Here is a 19,395-nt window from a genome sequence, read left to right as displayed (position 1 = left end):
TAGTTTGAAGGCGTTGGGGCGTGGGGGCCTCCCATCTCGTATGGTCCTGCCTAGCCGGACCAGGTCGGTTAATTTAAAAAGACATCTCAAATTGTATTTTAGTTGCGAATAATGCATATTTCACATAACATACACTATAGCATGTCATGTAATGCACAATAAAATACACGAGTATTGTAAAGTGTAGCTTAAGTGCATTACATTGTGGAATACGGCCGTGTACCCTCGAACCAATAAACCCAACTACGAGTACAGGCAGTGCCCAACTTATTAACATTTGCACTTACGAACGAGCTTCCTGAATATTTTTTTTTTTATCGGACTTGCGAACGTGAACTCGCACTTGCAAATCGAACAGCGGGATTATTTAGGTCTGCAAATGTACAAATTTCCATTCCGGTCAACCCATACGGTTTACCCGTATTCTCGTACAGCGAAATTGAGCAAAAAAAAAAAGTGTTTGTGTTGCTCTCTTGTGATGGGACTTTGTCGGATGAACGTTGAGATTTATGAGGGCACGGTGTGACCAATAAAGTCTGAATTTGTCTGTATTAAGGTAGGCACTGGTCGACAGGTTTGCATTTCTTATAAGAGTTTAACAACGCTTCCCTTTGTTGAACCGTAACACATTTAATAACCGACGGTATGTGCATTTATAGTAGACCTACGGAAATGCCTCAGACTGAGTCCATACGCAAGTCAGGGACTGTCCGTATTGTACAACGCACACCATAGTTTTGTTATGTGGTCTAACACATTATACTGCACAGTATGAGTGTATATAACACGTACTTGGTGTTATATACAGATTTTAATTGAAGTCATGGCTGGCCAGACTTTTTCACTCACTGGACCAGGACTTTCCCCTACGAGTCTGAACTTGTATCTAGGTATAAGTAACCATGTAATTGTTTTGGTACATCTCATAAAGATAAATCACAGGGCAGCATTAGATCTTTCAAATAATACGAGTCTGCAAAAAAATCAGACAGAAAAAAACTTCTGCGCTTACCTTTATCCAGAGCTCAAGATTTAATACAAAAAGTATTGTCAACATAAGTTGCACTTAAAGTAAACATTGACATAAGTTCATTATCCCTTTGCTGATCTTGAAAAACTATCCTTCACAAAGCGCACGTTTGTTGCCAAGTACTCAATATTCTGACCCACAAGCCTTTTAAATGGTATTCAGTGCATTATATGCAATCAATGTAAATGCTTTTCTTGTACAATGTAATCGCGTCAGAACACAATCACAATGACCTTATAAACGTTGAGTTAAACCTAAGATTTATGGCCTTTGCATATACAAAAATACTTTGTGATACACACACAAGCATATAATACAATTTTAACAATGTTGCCAACTGAACAAGTAACATTACTTTTCTCCTTTTAATGTCAATCAATAAGTTGTGCTGTTAAAAACTCGCATGGTCGTTTCAGTAGCCTACAACTGAGAAGGTGTGTTTGCTATCTAGCATATGAGCACATGGCTTTATTTCATCTTGGTGAACCAATTACAAGGGTTCAAACAATTTTGCCAAATGTGCAGGTATCTTTAGCTGCCACACACAACTTCAAAGAATAATTCTATTTAAACGATTCTATTTTACAAAAGTAATGCTGTGCAAACGTTTTGCACGTGGTATATTTTTTTTATTACAGTACCATTTTGACTAGTATCAATAAACACTGATTTTATCAAGTAAAAGTTATAGCACAGACTTTGTATGCCTTAATAGGAATATTTTGGATATAATCGGCAACAATATTAACTCGGGCAAACTGCAGAAATCTGTTCCAAGCATGCAGTTTAAAGTAAAGATCAGTATATTGTGCTTCCTGTTACAATTGAACTTGTTGAAATATGGTGATACTGTAATTTTTTATGGTAAACAGCGTTTACATTTCCAAAATTAAAGCAAACATTCCACCAACCAACCATAAATTCATGACCATGTTGTTCCACGATAAAGCTTGGGAAATGCCTGTTTCCATGAATTACATTATATGAAAAACATTACCCCAAGCTCTGAGGTTTGAAGAGGAAAATGTTATGCAGAACAAGTCCAAGAGGCAGATTGTACTGGTTTCACAATAAGTGTTTCAATAAAAAATGATAAGTTGTATTTTACACAAAGACTGCAACTACTGCTGGTACTGTCAGAATGCCCTGGGCAATGTGACTTGCTAGAAGAACATCCCAAGAGATGCATCACTGGGTGGGGAGTGGGATTCCCCTCGGGTCTGTCACTTCCTGCAGGTTCTTCATAAGCTGGGCCAGCCAGCGCTTGGTGGTTGTATCATCCTTCAGAACTGTGGCAAATGTGTTGTCCTTGAGCTGGTCAGGCAGGCATTGGCGCAAAGCCTCACGTGCCCTGTGTACACATCGGAAACATAACACAAGCGAGACATTAATTGGTTCCCAACAATATACTGTGCAATCATCCACTGTAAGGCGGAAGATGACAGCCTCCTCAGGTCCCACCCTGTTTCACGTGGAAAACAACAAATGTCATCAAAACGGCAACCAAACGTTGATGATCAGACATCTGTCAGAACACCAACATTACAAGCTGTAAAGACGTCATTTTCGGGGCCAAACCTTCCTACATTTGTCCCGGGTATATAGATTTGTCAACTCAACATTGACGACCTTTAGTAAAACACGAGTAACTCGTAGACACTGACGATGAACAACATCGTCTTCTTTGCACTCCAAGAACTCACGTATCCAGTGATGGACAAGGGTACCATTGTCGTATACATGGCGACAAGCAAACAACAAGCTGTGACGACACATGGCCACAGAGTTCAACCAAAAACCAGAACGCAAAACCGGTTTTGCCTGTTAATTTTCCACAACAAAAACTGCACGTTATGCTCCAAGATTAAAAACCCCAAAACAAACGTTATGCTTTGCATCAACGGTGTAAAGAGATCAACACAAGGATCCCCCGTATAGCCTTCAAATTACTATTGGAGAAAGCGATGTTACCAACCACCTGTTGAGGCTAAGTCGATGCAGCTACATCTCATGATTCTGCGATGCAATAGCCAATGGCCAGGATTTTCAGGTAGGGGGGCAGCCCCTCCAGCAATGAAAAATGATAGTTGTTAGCAAGTAAGGACTTGTCCCCTGCTCTTTATTCGACGCGTGTGCGGCAATGGCGCAGCCATCGATCGAGGGTCGAACCATGTGTGATCGGCATCACGCTCGCTGAAGGTATTTGCCTTCAGGGAAGCCGTGGACTGAATACGCAACTGCGCACAATTCTGAGTCACTTATATCTGCTTTGCCGTTACTTATTGCAAATTATGGACTCAAACTATTGTCCTATCATCTCATAGAGTCCCTGGCACATAATAATATGCTACACAGTGGCAGTGGGGGGTCGCAAAATGCGGATTTATTACTAATAACCCCCAATGATCCGATCGAAATTTGGGATTTTGCTCGGATCATTGGGGGGGCACGTGCCACCCCACCCCACTGGCTCCACCAGTGGCAATAGCCCATCCAGCACCTGCACATTAGCTGAATTCATTGCTCTATCACCTTGACAGAGATCCACTTGGAATTGTTCCATTATTTGGCGGCTACTCCATTATTATTTTTGGCCATCATCACATACACCAATGGTTAAGAGTCTGTATTTCAGTCTCTCAATGTCCTTGTTTTGTGCGTCTACTTGTCTGCCTCATTGTCTATCCTTGTCTGTTTTCCTCTTGCTGTATCTGTCTTTGTATCTCCATGTGTGTCTGTTCTGAGAGACACAAGGAGAGATTGAGATGCGGACATACAGAAACGTATGTCTTAGAAGAGCAGCATGTTTACACGGCAAAATATTGCCAAGTAATTTGATAGATCCCATGCAATGTTTAAAGCATTGGTTTATTGCTTATGTTTTATGTATTGTTACATGGCATTGTGTTTGCAACAATACATGGATGATACATGATAAAACGAAGAAATAAACAGTGCAAAGTCGAATTTTGTTTCCCAAATTAGAAGCTATAATTATCTAGGGTACATGAGGTATCTTTGTTCAGCTAAATTTGTGAAATATGCAAATAAAAACTGGTTAAACTGGTTTTAGCAAGGATTAGCCAGAACCAGTTCGCTGACCTACCTTGGCTTGACACTTGTCCACACACTGAAAAAAATAATCAGTCGGAGCTGGAGGATTGAAACCTTGGGGCTTCAGACATTGGCCATCACCCTTCCATACTCAACCAGTGTTCTATGCCCCAGTTTTCTAAAAAAGCCACGACTATCAACTCATTGACACCCAAATTAATGTTGATGCAAACCATCACAGGAACTTTACAAATCTATGCCAGTGCCTTGGCTTTATGTACCGTGAAATATTACAGCACTGGATATTTGCTGCAATGTTGCAACACTTTGTGAAGTTCACTAATCAGAAGATGACCCAAACCTGTCAATCAATAATGATCTGAACAACATTGTATGTCCACATCGTTGGTCCATAAAGCAGCTTTGGAACCATACACAAACTATGCCTGGAGTGGATTTCAGCATCGACCAATGTGGCTTTGAGCAATGTGCTGAACAAACATCTGATCAGTGATCCCACTACTAGACTGCCCCAGCTTTATTATTCCACAGAAATAATGGGAAGCAATTAACTAGATCCACACAAACCATGCAAATGTGGACACCTAATGCACAATTGAGAAATTAAACTCTCCCGTGCGCGACTGTAGCTATGAAATCTAAACCATGGATCATATAACTTCGCCCTGCCTGAAATACTGAAAACTTTTAAGGCAAGTGCATCTACAATCACTAACTCTCAAAGCAAATAAATGGCTAAATCACAACCGAAATTCAAATAGTTCCGATTTAAAGCTTTCGTGACTGCAGGGATTCATCTTCTTGGTTCTTTCTCACGACGCTTCGGCCACAACGCAAGCAGCCGTCCTCAGGTAAAACCAGGTCTGTCGAGGCGACAGCGTCTGACTTTACCGAAAGAACCAAGAAGATTCAAATAGTTGCTCTTCATTGGCAATACGAAAAAAGCATCCCTTTCACAATCAAATACAAGACAGTCGTGTATTAAGAAAATCAATAAACCTGGGATTGTCAGAAAGACGGAGGTAGCAGCGAACAACGTGCTTGAGGAGACGAGCGGACGGTTCCTTGGACAGGGCAAGCACCATCTTGCCCTGAAAACACACCCACAAAAAAACACATTTTGGGTCACATCAAGGTCATGTTCAAGTGGACAAATATATAGTCAATGCTCTTTAAAATTCTGAATGCAATGTATTTGCAGAGGCAATTTACTTACAAGAATCATGGCAACATGGGAGAATCTCTCATAGGTTTGACAAATGTAAGCAAGGCCTGTATCATCCAAAAGAATCTTCTGTAATATGAATGTAGCCACCTGCATTCATGCAAACAAAACAATGTTTCAATTACATTACAATTAAATACCTAAAACACATCATTTAGGCAACTTGCATTATTGTTGGTGGATATGTCAGAACTATATCACCAAAGATGAGACAACAAGGAACATTTGCCAACATGTGTCTAGAACCCAAAGCATCACATACCTGATTGAGCTTAGCCAACAAAATATTGTTTAAACACTAAAGTTGCGTATCCCATTAACATATTATAATATAAGGACCAAAGCGCACCGTTTTTGATAGCTCACTCCCAGACTCCATGATTCTCAGGCACAGAGGGATGATCTCAGTGGTCAGCAGGAAATTGATGACTTCCTGTTCATCAGGCTTCACCAAGGCACCTATCACCACAAATGCATTTTGTTTAGAACATTCGTCAAACCTGTATTTTTTTAAGTCAACTGAAACACATTTTGCGTGTTAAGTTTTTTAATAACAATCCAACTCACCAATGACTCCTAGGCTGGTAAGACGAAGGTACTCAAATGGACGAGTCTTGCTCACGGTGTGAAGAAACGGATACAGGAAGAGAGGAATGTGGGCAGATAGGAAGGCAGACCTGAAAAAAATGTAACGGCAAAGTAATATATTACCTCAATGTGTATTACTATACGAGCCCATTGTCAGTTGATTGGTAGGTCGTGTCTGGTGGGGTAAAGTGTGGGTACTACCACCTCTTCCAAGTCCAAAGCCAGCATTCTAGAGCTCTCTATAGTGGAGGCCCTTCTGCCAGCAGTGGTGTGAGTAATAAATTGCAGGGCTGCACCTTTATCTCTATACATGGGCCCATTTTTTCTTTTTTACTCTGTTCCTTTATTTAATTTACATTTCCATAACAGAGATTTCTGCTCTGTACACGATTAAATACCAGGTCTTCCTTGCAAAAGATATTGTCTGAATTAATTCTCACCTAGATATACAGTTAATACCTTATGAAATCATTCTCATGAACTTTTAAATAAAGATGTCCACAATAATTAGCGAGAATAAACTTGCCTTGTCTCTGGGTGCGAGGCCACACACTGCAGCAAAGCCAGTGCATTGCACACGCGGTTGGATTGGTGTGCTGTCAGCGTCGCCGGGTTGATTGATGGGTAGATATTTACAATTTCCTGAAAATAAATATATGTTAGCCGTTTGAGCTTTTCTTTGCCGTGTACTTAGGTTTTACAATCAAACTTATAGCTTACAAATTTCTCTGACACGTATGTAACAAAGCCAGATCTCATTCACAGATGACTTAGTGCTGAAAAAATAATCTGTGTGAAAAGGGGCACCCCTTAACACACCGATTACCCCACAACTGGACTGCTCCTCAGTGGTACGGCAGCCAAACTATCTCCTTATTCCTTCCTCAGTGGCCAAATGCACGCGGAGGTCAAGAACGCAACAATGGCCATTGGTGGATTGCATGGCCCTCCGGGAAAAGCCGACAAATGCAATACACCCCAGTGAGTCGAACGGTGGTCAATGGGTTAATCAGCTGTAATGCATAGTTAAAGGTTGGCCAATGTAGCTCTTAACACCAAGGAGCTTTACCTGGAGGAGGGCCGCGATGGTTCCGAACGAGTGCCACAGCATGGGCGCCAGATCTGGCACAGACTCGCGCTTCTTGCTGAGTTCCAACAGTGCATTCTCCCGCGTGTCGGGACTTGACAACTCATTGATCCAGGTGTAGATCTTCTCTCGGTCAACCTGTGATAGTGCAGTTGCATTCCGTGTAATATGAAACGTGTACATTAGTGTATGAACAATGAAAAAAAATCGCGATGAGGCGACTGTACATAATTTAATCACCTGGAACGTACCAAATTTTGGCAGATCTAGAAAGCAAATTGGGTTTACGCCTCGAAAGAGCTTGGATGGGCAGCTACCACGCAAATCAGGTCATCCGATAGCTGCCGGACTACATTACCTAGTGGGCAGCAGAGGGCAGTGCAGGCAAATTAATTGTACTGTTCTAGATTTGAAGCTTTCGTGACTGCAAGGATTCATATTCTTAGGTTTTTTCGGTAAAGTCACGTAGGTAAAACATCAAAATTAATGAAAATAAAATAAAACAAAAATCACGACGTTTCGGAGGCAACACAAGTCTCCGTCATCAGGTGGGACCGTCACAGCCGAATTAGCTGCATCAAGTGAGGCAATGATTCAAGATGTAATCCCTTATAAGCAAGTTGAAGGGGGGAGGAGAGGGGGGGGGAGCTCATCAGAATGTGGTAGCCAATGAATGGAACGTATCGGGAGGGGAGCGGGGCTCAAAGACAGCACGGAGTGTTGTACTTAGCACTCCGTGCTGTCTTTGAGCCCCGCCCCCCTCCCTCCCGAGCACTCCGTGCTGTCTTTGAGCCCCGCCCCCCTCCCGATACGTTCCATTCATTGGCTACCACATTCTGATGAGCTCCCCCCCCCTCTCCTCCCCCCTTCAACTTGCTTATAAGGGATTACATCTTGAATCATTGCCTCACTTGATGCAGCTAATTCGGCTGTGACGGTCCCACCTGATGACGGAGACTTGTGTTGCCTCCGAAACGTCGTGATTTTTGTTTTATTTTATTTTCATTAATTTTGATGTTTTACCTACGTGACTTTACTGAAAAAACCTAAGAATATAATTGTACTGTATTCCCTCCAACGTCTATGCTCCCTACGTATACCAAATTGCACTGATCAGCGTGGTGAATTATGATTAAATCTTAAGTGCGTTATAATAAATATGTAATCGATTACAACAAGTCGTTTGCTGGTGCTGCTAGGTATGTACGAAGGCCGACTGTTAAAGATGGGGTAAGCACGTTCACTACACCACACAGGGTACTAATAAAGGCTGAGATGACTTGGAGGAAGCTCAGTCAAATTCAAAATCTAACTGCTACTTGTGCTGTATGGAGCCACGCAACTGGGACCGTAGTTCAACGAGTACCCATAGACACATTTACAAATATACCAGTTGAACCTCAAATGATGGGGGCATATTTGAAGTTAGACGTTTTATTGTGCAACGTTTCTAAAGGCATTTTACAGTCCACAAAGACAGCCACGTCAATACTCGTGATTTAAAACAAAAACTTGTATTTTATATTTTCTCAGACGTAACATTGTGTAATTTACAAACATAACTCAATAATTTTGTAAATGTTATTTCTATAAAAGACACGCTTGACATTTTTGAAGTTGATGTGAGAATGGATGCGCACGTGGTAAAGACTTGTACAACGGACCCATATCGCTTTAACCCCCACTGTGAACGCGGGTTGTGGTGCCTTTTTTTACCACCACAACCATCACCTTCAGGTGGCCTTTGCGTTTGGATGTCCCTTTTCGTAATGTCGCCCCGTGAAGGTCCATATGAGAATTTGATTTGATTTACGGCTCTGGCAATCCACAGCTGAACGCTTTACCCACGCGTGGGTGGCGTCATTGTGGTTGCTTTACCATACTTCACCACGTTGGCTACTGCAAGTTGAATATACAGTACCGGTATAGTACTGTACAGTGCATACAAAGCATGTAAGAACAATGCTTACGAACACACTATAAATGCAAGCATTGACTTTTCGCGTTTATATTGTACTTGTTTTGACCTATCGTCTTTTTTAAGCGATTTAAAACGTCTTGATCATAGAAGGCGCCAAATGTAACGTTAGTTTTTTTTGTACAATACTTTCGGCTGTGGCATGGTTAAATGGAGAGGGCCCAACCATGACGACGACCACGGGCGTAAACACGAACGCAGGGCGCCTTCACCCGTGCGTTTGTGACCGAAAGGTAAACAAGATCCCCTAGATGTTGAACGCGAACGTTTATCGATCTCGTCTATTAACGTGGCTTTCCTAACAACAACAAAATGCGCGCAAACGCGGCCCCTTTTCAACAACTCCCGTGGTGGAAATGCCCGCCACACCACGGGAGGGCTTGTTTACGTGCACTGCTCAACACAAGAGGGGCTGCTTGGCGAGGAAATCTCTCTCATCGGTCGATTTGACGGCGCGACAAAAACCTCAAATCCACACGGTCCCCCACGCGCTGAGCCAGGAGTGGAAACTCCACGTTCACGTGGCGGGGCGCCTCAGAATAAACATTTTTTTTTTAACCACACATTTATGCAGTCGACTCGTTGATACGCCAGGTCACACAGCCAGTGTCCGAAACGTGTAAAAAAACGAGGGCCAGCTCTTATAAACTGCCTTCTAATCCACTAAGTTGTTCACAATTGCGTTTCATTTATGGACCCCCCTCGACCGACCGGCCACCACGGCAGTAAGCACGACGCTCATTGGTCCGCGTCGGCGCGGAGCCCTAGCAACGAACTCTCCCATTGGTCGCCGCCACCGCCGCCGAGGGCCTTCTAACCCTGAACGCCAAACTCGGCGGACAGGGCAATACTCGGAGCGATTACGACTCAAAACGACGACGGCGACGACGACGGCGGCGACGGTACGGAACTCACGGTGCCGGTCGCCAGGCTGTGCATGGCTGCGATGGTGCGGCCGAGCGAGACGAAGCGGCCGAGCGAGACGAAGCGGGCGGAGTTGGGCCCCGGGTGGAGCCGTCAACGGCTGTCGCTGATCGCGCATGCGCACTTCTACCACCCGCGCGGTGGACCGCGGCTTCTGTGCGAGTACGGACAGCGGCGACATCTGTCTAAACACTCGAATGGCTTCTGTGTGACGCGTTCCATTGGGTTTTTTTTTAGTGTGGGAGAGAGGGGTGGAGGTAAAACTCTCGTCAAAGAAGTTTCAAACAAGACGTGAAAATGCCTCAAAGGCACACGGCAATTGTGCATATGGCAGGGAAAAAACCCCCCACCGCCAGTGCTTGCTGAAGAAGAGGAATTGTGGTCGGTCTTGTCTTAGAGCACCATACATTACATGTGAGAACACGTGACAGCGGCTGAGATGCAATGATAAGGCAACTGTGGATCAATTTGGTTATAATTAGGACTCATCAGCACAGTCACCAATGCTCACATCTGCAAAGTCTGTCTCTGAGAACCACAATGCACTACTTCTGGAAACTACGTGTTTTGTTTGAAACATGGTTTTCCAGCCCACATTGTTTCTGCTATGTTTTTTTTTCGTAATTTGCAGATTTAACGTGTGTTGACACAAGCCAAGCTCAAGGGCCCTCTTAGTGTGGATATGGGGACTCCACAAACAGTTGATTCCCAGAGGCAGACCTTTCAGCAGTCGTTAATAGGTCAGATAGAAAAGTGGATTGGAATGGAAAGTTCTTTTTTCCTGTTGTTTGAAACTGCCCCATCTAATACAATGCTGCCCTGATCTGTAAGTTGCTGATTTACATGACAAATGGACAGTCATATTCGTGGTATATTTGACGTTAATAATTTATTTTAAAGACGAAAAAATCCTGCATGTGTAAATCGAGTGCGAAACCAGTTTCTGGCTTAGTTTATATTCAGTAATATAGTAGTTGTACAAAGTACAATGCAATGGAGGCATGCTGACATTTTAAAACCAATACGATAATTTATATTCTAAACAAAAACAAATAGTGTGATCATTTTTCAGTGAATAAGTTTAAATTCCAGACACCCTACCTACTGGTGTTATTTCAATGACAGCTAACCATGCTGTGCCAATTCAACCAAATGGACATGGCAAGGCTAGTGGTGATTACATTTGTAAGAACAAATATACACAGCAAATTGATTTAGTACAAAAAAACACATCGTAAAAAGAACAATTATTCGTCACAGGCGAGTCTCATGTTTTTATTCCTGAATAGCAATGACAAATGAACAATAAATATACGTTATTATATCAAAATAAAGTCCATCAAGCAATTTAAGTTCACCTGCAATTCTCCAAATCACTGCATTGCGACTTCCACGTGAAAACCTTCATTTTAATATTGTTTGTAAAAGCACAACAATCTTGGTCTATGCAGCCCACTGGCAGAACAATTATCCTGAGCTGGTCGATGCGTGCTGCTCCTCATTCACAATCAACCTCTTCCCTTGACAATTCTAGTAAATGAAGAAGATAACAAGCCTCCGTCCACCATCCTCTTCTCATGGCACCTTCGTAGAGTGATAGTTATCGAAGCTGCAGGCTGCATGCTTGTCACGTGTCAGCAGAGTTTTTGTGGCCCCGTGGGTCAACCCGGTAATCACTTTGCGAGGTCGCCAACGTTACAAATGGCACCCTGTGGGTCCATTTTGTACAGCATGAAATGCCCCTGCACTTGTGCTGGACTCAGCTGCAGCGACTCAGTATTCCCAGTCACCTTCACAGCCAGATCAGCAAGCGCGCCCGCGAAGTTACGCGCTGCTTCGATTGGTTCGTCCGGGTAGAAGCGAAGGAACATCTGTTCCAGCTGCCAGGACGAGCAGTAGCCCACATACTGCTTGAAATCCACGCGTCCAGGGCGGATCAGGGCTGGATCCAGCCTGAAATACAGGGAAATCGATGAAGTGACAGGGAAAAAGTAGCTATTTTGTGCTTCTCTGTGCAGATCGGCAGTTGTTCTATCAATGTTTCACGAAAAAGGGTTGAAAGTGTCAATACATTAGCTCTGGCCTGTTTCTCTCCATAGTGAGGACATAACTTTCACTTTCGGATAAAATCCAATATATATACTAAATGTTCATATTAAGAATGTATTGCTATTAGGGACTTGTCGTTTGGAAAACTGGACAAATTGATCCAAGGGTTATGTAAAATGTGGTGATAACAAAACACAAAAGATTAAATAAAATCCTTTTCAGACAAGATGATGTCACACAGCATGTGCTTGCCTCCTGCCGATGACTCCCCTTATGTGTGATGTTATCTCCTTCGTCATATGTGATATGTCATATCACATATGACGTCACCTCATGCTGGCTTGAATGAGGACAGAGTTAAATAATGTGTGTACATATGATTTTTCTTCTTTGTGAATAAATACCATTGCTCTATAACAAATATACATACATCAATTTAGTTTATAAATTGACACTGAAAATAAACGTTATTAAAAATCACAGGGGATACAGATTTAAACCTTAGCAGAAGACACGTGTAGTCAAATCTCCTACCTGTCGATGTGGTTTGTGGTCATAAAGACGATGCGGGCCTCAGTGGACGCCACTCCGTCCAGCGCGTTAAGAAGTCCACTGAAGGTGAGACGCCCCAGTCCCTGGTAAGCTGAAGGATCTGCATAAAGAAGTCATGAGGGATGCCAGGCTGTTTGGACGTCAGAGGTACACAGGAAACGTAGTTCAATTTTGCGCATTTGTTCTCAGTGGAAAAAAACTTAAATTACTACCCACGTGAAGTTTTGGAATACAATTTATATTGAGTAATCATTTAATACTGTTTCCACAGAAGACTATCTGTAAATCTGAGATAAAATTCGTACCCATGCTCACCAAACAATCTAGTTAAACATCAGCACTGGGGAGACAAAGGCGGCCTGGCATGGTTCTGGCCACACCACTCCCTCGTGCCCCATCCCAGTCTTAATATGTGCGCATTAGCAGCACTTTCCCTGTCTGTGTAGGCTATATAGGTGGCCTTTGCCTTTTTTTGTTTGCAAGTTACTGGACATTCGTACTTTCAGTCGACGTTTCTCGACTGACGAAGGCTGCGTCGACATCCTCCAGCAGAATGAGCGTCTGCTGTGGAGCGACGCTCAGCAGGTGGTTGAGTCGGTCGTCCGAGAGGCTACGGTCGCTCAGGCTCAGAAGGCAGATGCTGTACTCGAGCTTGCCAGCCAGTGCTGTGCTGCAGGTCGACAGTACACATCAAAGGGGCACTGACCAAGAGACACGTTTATTCCATATGGTTCATTCCATTAGCATCCAGATAATATTTGCATGTGATCATAATATTCAGTCCTTTCAATCCACTTCTGGATGAGGCCCTCCTGATGCTGTGCATAAAGTGAGGGTTATTTGAAGGTGGGAACATAGATGGCATAGCATGGTACAGTATATACATGGAATCTGCCAGAGGTGTGGACTCGAGTCATGTGACTTGGACTCGAGTCAGACTCGAGTCATGAATTTGATGACTTGCGACTCGACTTGGACTTGCATAACAATGACTTTGTCCCACCTATGAGATGTGGACTCGAGTCATGTGACTTGGACTCGAGTCAGACTCGAGTCATGAATTTGATGACTTGCGACTCGACTTGGACTTGCATAACAATGACTTTGTCCCACCTCTGGAATCTGCTGTACTCCCCTCTGCTGATAATGTAGCACAGCCACACAGCAGATTATGACATATATTAATTATATGCATAGTGGTGATTCAGCCAAGCACTATCCAGGATCAAGCCTGGTTAGCGTCTAACATTTCCAGATGGAGCACATTCGGGGTGATGTATTCACACACGGATTTAATCGCCATCATTTAATCTGTTCCCTTTGCTTCATTAGCCTCAAGGTAACAATTATATATATTTTGCATAAGCACTAACTCATTACATCTTTCAGGTTTTATTTTATGCATATATCCCAACAATAAGATACAATTTTAATTAATCACTGACATGCTTACTCATTAACATGAAGAAAGTTACCAGTAACTTCTTGCATAACACCAAATTGCATTTTACGTAGGAAATACACAAGTGGAGGGGACCGTATCTAATATAATTCATTCACAAAATTAATGCAGTGCAATATACGCCAGCTCGAATGTGATGTCTAGGCAGCATCGTTGAGTTGTGGAGCTCACATGAAGCTGCTCTTGCCACAGCCGGGTGGCCCATAAAGCAGATAGCCTCGGCGGTAGGGGATGCCTGTACACAAGAGACAAAACAGTCTTTACATACTGCCAATAATGTACAATTAATTCGTAGAATTGTTTTGCAATAATGTACAATTAATTCGTAGAATTGTTTTGCAATACAATTTGTATTAATGTATAGGTTGAACGAGACCACATCTCAAGACACTATACAGAGACTGTGAGCATATTTATTTTGTAGATAAAGGCGTTCCGAGGAAATCAATTGTTGGGGTTGTACTGTACTTCAATAGGGGCAGAGTCAACAATGAGTTCCAGACAATGCAGGCAGCAGTGGAGAAAGAGGAACCTCTCACTGATCAAAGGTTGACTGGGGGCTTCCAAATAAAGGCTCGGTCACTTGATTAGACAGCGTGTTGAGGAGTAGCGCGAGATTAAAAGGGCAGGGGCAAGTCCATGCAGGATATTGAAAACAATGAGTGCGATCTTGAAAATTAATTGGGATTGGATTGAAGCCAGTGGAGTGATTAGGGTGATGTGGTACCGTTTACGGGTGCAGGTGAGAATGCCAATAAAATAAAAAAATAACCAATGTAAAGCACACAAGGAGGCTTGCATACCACGATCCAAGTACCACTTGGGGTTGCTGATGAATTCATGCACGTCTTGCTTGATCTTGTCAGCGACCCCATCGTGCAGCACCACAGAATTGAGTGGACGGCGTCGGCGCGGGAACCCAAACGGCCGCCACTCGGCGCCCATGGCCGTGTACATCACCGTCTTGCCCTCCTCCTGCCTCAGTGCCAACTCCCGTGCTGCATTAGAGCACATCAACACACATACACAAAGACAAAGATCCCCCAATAGCCTTAACAGACTAGGGGCAAGTGCTGTTAGCGAGCACCTATTAAGGCCGGAACGGTACACGAGGGGGTGGGTGGCCAGCACCACGCCCGACCGCCTTTGTCTCCCTAGCGGCGATGTTTACACACCGCACCAGGTACTCATTTGAGGCTGAGTCGACCTAGGGGAGGCCCAGGACCGGTTCAGATAATCGTCACTGGTGTTTGCCGTGAGCGGGAATCGAACCCGGGTCGCCAGGTTCATAGCGCAGCGCGCTAACCGCTACACTACCGCTCCCCATGACACACATACACACACCTTATTTCACCCACCATATTAACGGTGCCTCTCAGCTTACACCCAAAAAGACGTCCACTGCAGATATGGAGCAATGAGAATAGCTCATGTGCAGGTGCTAGGTGGATTGTTACATCACATGACCGTGACGGCGATGGCTTAGAAGCCTTCATCCAGCAGTGGACTGATTATAATGTCAGCTAAGATTGAAAAGCATGCAGGACTTCACTGTGAGTTGGCACCCTGAAAAATATTTCCTGCAGTTCATCTAGTGTACATCTTGCTAAGACTGTGGATACCAATCACAGGCCAACTCCAGTCTATCAGTAATCCAGAACATATTGATTGAGCGTTTAAGCCCTATTTATATATGCCCTGTTAATATGTATATTGAAATGTTTTCATATTCACATTTCATATTAACATACTACAAAGAAAATATCACTAAGGGACATAGTTTACAGGGCACTGCACAGTGTACTAAAACTATTGGCCAGACGTCCAATTCAAGAAGTGAAGTTGTCTTTGGTGGGAAACATCTGATCACCTTCATTGAGGATGCTGAAGTAGAGCTGCCGATTTCGTCCGAAGGAGGTGAACGTCACAGTTTCAAAGGGAATACCCGTGTTGAGATCCAACATCTGCTTCTCTCGGTTCCGCTCGATCCGGATCAAGTTCATCTTGTACCTGGCCACAGTACACACACGGGGTGAACCACGTGCAGTTATTTAAAATGGCATTTACGCTTCTTTCGGTGTCCCTCGAAAACGCGCCAGGTGTGTGTGTGTGGTGGATACGTGAGCAATTCCTCCGGTGGATGAGCGCCCTCGCACCAGATGACGTGGGTGCCAGGGCTGGGCACGAAGTCGAAGTGGGTGGCCACGCGGCCGCTCTCGTGCTGCAAGAAGGTGGTCTCCACGCTCAAGTGCTGCGTGTGTTCCGCATGGTGCGTCACCCAGCTCAAAAGCCAGTGATAGCTCTTGTCCCGGCTTGACACCTCCAGTGTGGTCACACAGTGGCGCCGGAACGCCACGGCCGCTGCCTGCCCGCCTTTCCGCGCCACGGCCAGCGCTGTGCCCACCCCGACCAACCCAAAGCCCGCGCTGAAGTACGGGTTGTCCTTGAGGGCGGATATGAAGTCCGACAGCGGCATCGCGCAGGGCCGTCAGTCAGTCACCCTCTTCCCTCGTGGGAAAATACGGTGCAGGATGTCTCACCACCTCCTTTGCCCGTGGTGGTGGTGGCGATGGCTGAGCTGTAATGAGAAATACATTTTTTAAAAATAAATGCAGAATGGGGTGGAGCGGTGGTGCTGTGGTTAGCACACTGTGCTATGAATCTAATGACACGCGTTTGATGTTCGGCCAAGAGTAACATCAGTGGCGATATCTCAACCGGTCATGGGCCTCCCCGCTTCACCAAGCCGCACCGACTAGTATGGCAAAGTGTGGTAAAAAAAAACAACCACAATGACTAAGACGGCGTGGGGTGACTTATATTTAGCAGTGATTTGAATAAGAGCTAAACATTATAAAAAAAAATCTGGCCAAGCATGGAGGCAGCAGCAATGTGCATTTTTGACCAGTTATAAAAGCTGAGTAGCAGTGTCAGCATGGGGCACTAGCAGGGTTATACTGGTAGTAACCTCCTGGTTACACCAGGGAGGGGCTGGGTGGGGAGGGGCTGCTCACCCCGTGGTGCCCTTATAAAACTCAACGTTTAACCTACTCATGCCGGCTTGTGCCCGCCCTCACAGTCGGGCATATTTGCGGAATCCACCACGCCGCCGTTGACCCTGGCCATTGACCGAGCAACCCAACGTTACTACCAGCTCCCTCCGCAGGGATGTGTTAAACTATGGCGAGGACAACAAAGCAAGTGGGATAGCACTAAGCTCGGGGAGACTAATGTGTCGAGGGACGGCAATGTAATAATCGTGGGGGGAGACAGGAATATACGTATCGGAGATATGAATGCACGGACAGCCAGCATTGTACGCGTTGGAGAAGGCATGTGCAGAGGGACAGCACTGTAGGCAATTGGTAGAGAAATTTAATAATTTAGGGCCAGCAATGTAAGCCTGGAATGTTTATACAAGCATAACAGGGATGGCACTGTAAGTAAAGGGGCAGCAATGATAGCACGGGAAACAGCAATGCGGGCATTGACGAAGCACAACAGAAACGCAAAGGCCACAGGGAGAACACTGTACAGCACGATGAACTGCAATGTGTGGGAGACCGTAAAAAGAGGCATGGAGGGACATCAATGCACGAATGAATGTGAACGTCAGCATGGGAGACGTTAAATTAGCAACGTGCGGGAGACAGCAAAGCAAGCATTGAGAAAAGGGCGCCATGCGCATGAAGGGACCGCAATGTATGACAGACAGTCATGTAAGCACGGCAGAGAGCACATTCTAAGCGGAGGCTTATGTCCTGGACAAGCTGTCAGATGCACAGTTTTACCCGTTCCAGGTTGTGAGGGCTGTTACGGGCTGTTGTCTCTCCTGACATTAAGGCTGCCTGGACATCTGACCCCCTCCCAGGGGGCCCTCTTAATCTATTCTGTAATCGCAACTCGGACGGGAAACAACAACCGAGCACTTTGCCCCAGCACTGACATTGACAGCCGAACGCACGCGCGTTTCACGCAGCCACCACCACCCTCCCCCTTACTGTACGCACTGTACTGCGGGTCCACGTGACGCTTCTCGCGTGACGCAGGGCGTTGTCACGTGACGCAGGGGGCCGTCACGTGACGCGTTCCAACGCCACGTGGAGGTCTGCAAAGCCACATGCGCGCCGGCCAAAGTGCCCTTCCACGGTGACATTCGTCTGACACCGAATTAAAAATAACAACACCACGGCTACTTAGACTTTTCCAGTGAGGAACACAGCACTTGGCATGGGCGGGGAGGGTTTGGCGCAGTCGCTTTCGTGCACTGCGTAAACGAACCTCGTTGAGTTCGATTCCAGGACTCGGCGAAACAATGAAATCACATCGAGCGATATCAGGAGCAGGTTCTGAGCCAACCTTGCACCACTCCCGTACAGACCAGAATAAAGAATACAACCCCCACCATCTACACGGCGTGGATTCGCCTTAATTTCAACAGTGGGATTACAACAGGACTGTGAAACTAGACTTACTCTCACTAATACAGCACGATACGTTTCATAGTATTCTCATATGTAGCCTGACAATTTATTTGGTATTTATCCTGAGTAAGATTCCAAGCCATGTCGAACAAATTATATATGCACCGGTTATCGTCCCTCACCCACCATTCAACCCGTATTGATCAGCGTGGTGAGGTAGAGTCAATCAAGCCCAGTGATTGACACGCTGTGAGGTCTGTTCTTCACAGTGGATAGCAACAAAGGGCTGTCAATCATTATTACGAGACGAAATAAGCGACTTGAATCGCTGGTAATGATGCATGGGGAGTACATTGTGCAGATTAGGGCACAGGGTGGAGAGTGGGTGTATAGTGACCTCTGGTGGAACCAAGACGATTTGACTTGGGATATTTTGTGGCAATTAGATAATTATTGAACTAGGACCCAGTTCCCCAGCATTGGTTCAAGCAAGCGTGATCCTGAGGTAGCGTGTCTTTAATCACTGATGTTGAAATTATGCGCATTCAGAAGGCCGTGGGGGCCGATGGCATGCGTAGAAAAATACTTTGAGATGTTTTTCGTGGGGAGACAGATATGTGCTAGGAGACATTGTATTTTCTTTGGGTCGTTCAGTAAAGTCACGTAGATAGGTTCAAATAAAATTAAAAAAATAACAAAAACTACGACCTTTCGATCACAACACAAGCAAGCGATCGTCATCCTCTTTTTCCCTCCTGATGACGATCGCTTGTGTTGTGATCGAAACGTCGTAGTTTTTAGTTATTTTGTTGTTCTTTTCTTTGAACCTATCTACGTGACTTTACCGAAAGACCCAAAGAATTTAAATTCCTGCAGTCACGAAAGCTTTAAGTCAAGAGATATTGCTTATTCCAATTAGATCCGCGCATAATCGAATCTCGATTATCTACAGATTCACCTGCAATGCGGAGTCGGCACGCTTTAATCGGTCTCACCGGAGT

At 44.7% G+C, this 19,395-nt stretch overlaps 2 protein-coding genes across 3 annotated transcripts; both read right to left on the bottom strand.

Annotated features, from left to right (window-relative positions):
- Positions 1-1,000: 1,000 nt before the first annotated feature.
- Positions 1,001-10,042, bottom strand: CNOT9 (CCR4-NOT transcription complex subunit 9). 2 transcript variants are annotated; one of them, XM_078606502.1, is made up of 8 exons: positions 9,899-10,042; positions 6,988-7,143; positions 6,445-6,560; positions 5,898-6,007; positions 5,680-5,789; positions 5,322-5,420; positions 5,105-5,196; positions 1,001-2,381 (listed from the first exon to the last, which is right to left on the bottom strand). In XM_078606502.1, the coding sequence occupies exons 1-8, from the start codon at positions 9,920-9,922 to the stop codon at positions 2,219-2,221; spliced, it is 870 nt and encodes a 289-aa protein (XP_078462628.1). In that variant the 5' UTR covers positions 9,923-10,042; the 3' UTR covers positions 1,001-2,218. The 2 variants fall into 2 exon arrangements, with proteins under 2 accessions (XP_078462628.1, XP_078462617.1); XM_078606491.1 differs by having other exon boundaries at positions 1,001-2,394; positions 5,106-5,196; positions 9,899-10,020.
- Positions 10,043-11,154: 1,112 nt separating this feature from the next.
- BCS1L (BCS1 ubiquinol-cytochrome c reductase complex chaperone) lies at positions 11,155-17,986 on the bottom strand. The gene is made up of 8 exons (XM_078606477.1): positions 17,762-17,986; positions 16,127-16,548; positions 15,841-15,980; positions 14,774-14,968; positions 14,142-14,205; positions 13,009-13,178; positions 12,491-12,608; positions 11,155-11,860 (listed from the first exon to the last, which is right to left on the bottom strand). Exons 2-8 carry the CDS (start codon positions 16,444-16,446, stop codon positions 11,581-11,583), a joined length of 1,287 nt encoding a protein of 428 aa, XP_078462603.1. The 5' UTR covers positions 16,447-16,548; positions 17,762-17,986; the 3' UTR covers positions 11,155-11,580.
- Positions 17,987-19,395: the final 1,409 nt, after the last annotated feature.

Source organism: Lampetra planeri, chromosome 2 (assembly GCF_965212315.1).
Source record: "Lampetra planeri chromosome 2, kcLamPlan1.2.h2, whole genome shotgun sequence".
Classification (NCBI taxonomy): domain Eukaryota; kingdom Metazoa; phylum Chordata; class Hyperoartia; order Petromyzontiformes; family Petromyzontidae; genus Lampetra; species Lampetra planeri.
Note: the sequence above shows the minus strand (reverse complement) of the source record. Positions and strands in the feature narration are given on the sequence as shown.

Coding starts and splice junctions, on each gene's coding strand:
- BCS1L (XM_078606477.1), bottom strand. CDS start 16,446: ATGCCGCTGTCGGACTTCATATCCGCCCTCAAGGACAACCCGTACTTC. Junction 15,981..16,126: donor CCTGGCACCCACGTCATCTG/GTGCGAGGGCGC, acceptor TACTGTGGCCAG/GTACAAGATGAACTTGATCC. Junction 12,609..13,008: donor TCGAGAAACGTCGACTGAAA/GTACGAATGTCC, acceptor TTCTTTATGCAG/ATCCTTCAGCTTACCAGGGA.
- CNOT9 (XM_078606491.1), bottom strand. CDS start 9,922: ATGCACAGCCTGGCGACCGGCACC. Junction 7,144..9,898: donor ACAGCCTGGCGACCGGCACC/GTGAGTTCCGTA, acceptor GCACTATCACAG/GTTGACCGAGAGAAGATCTA. Junction 2,395..5,105: donor CCGTCTTTCTGACAATCCCA/GGTTTATTGATT, acceptor TGTTATGTTTCC/GATGTGTACACAGGGCACGT.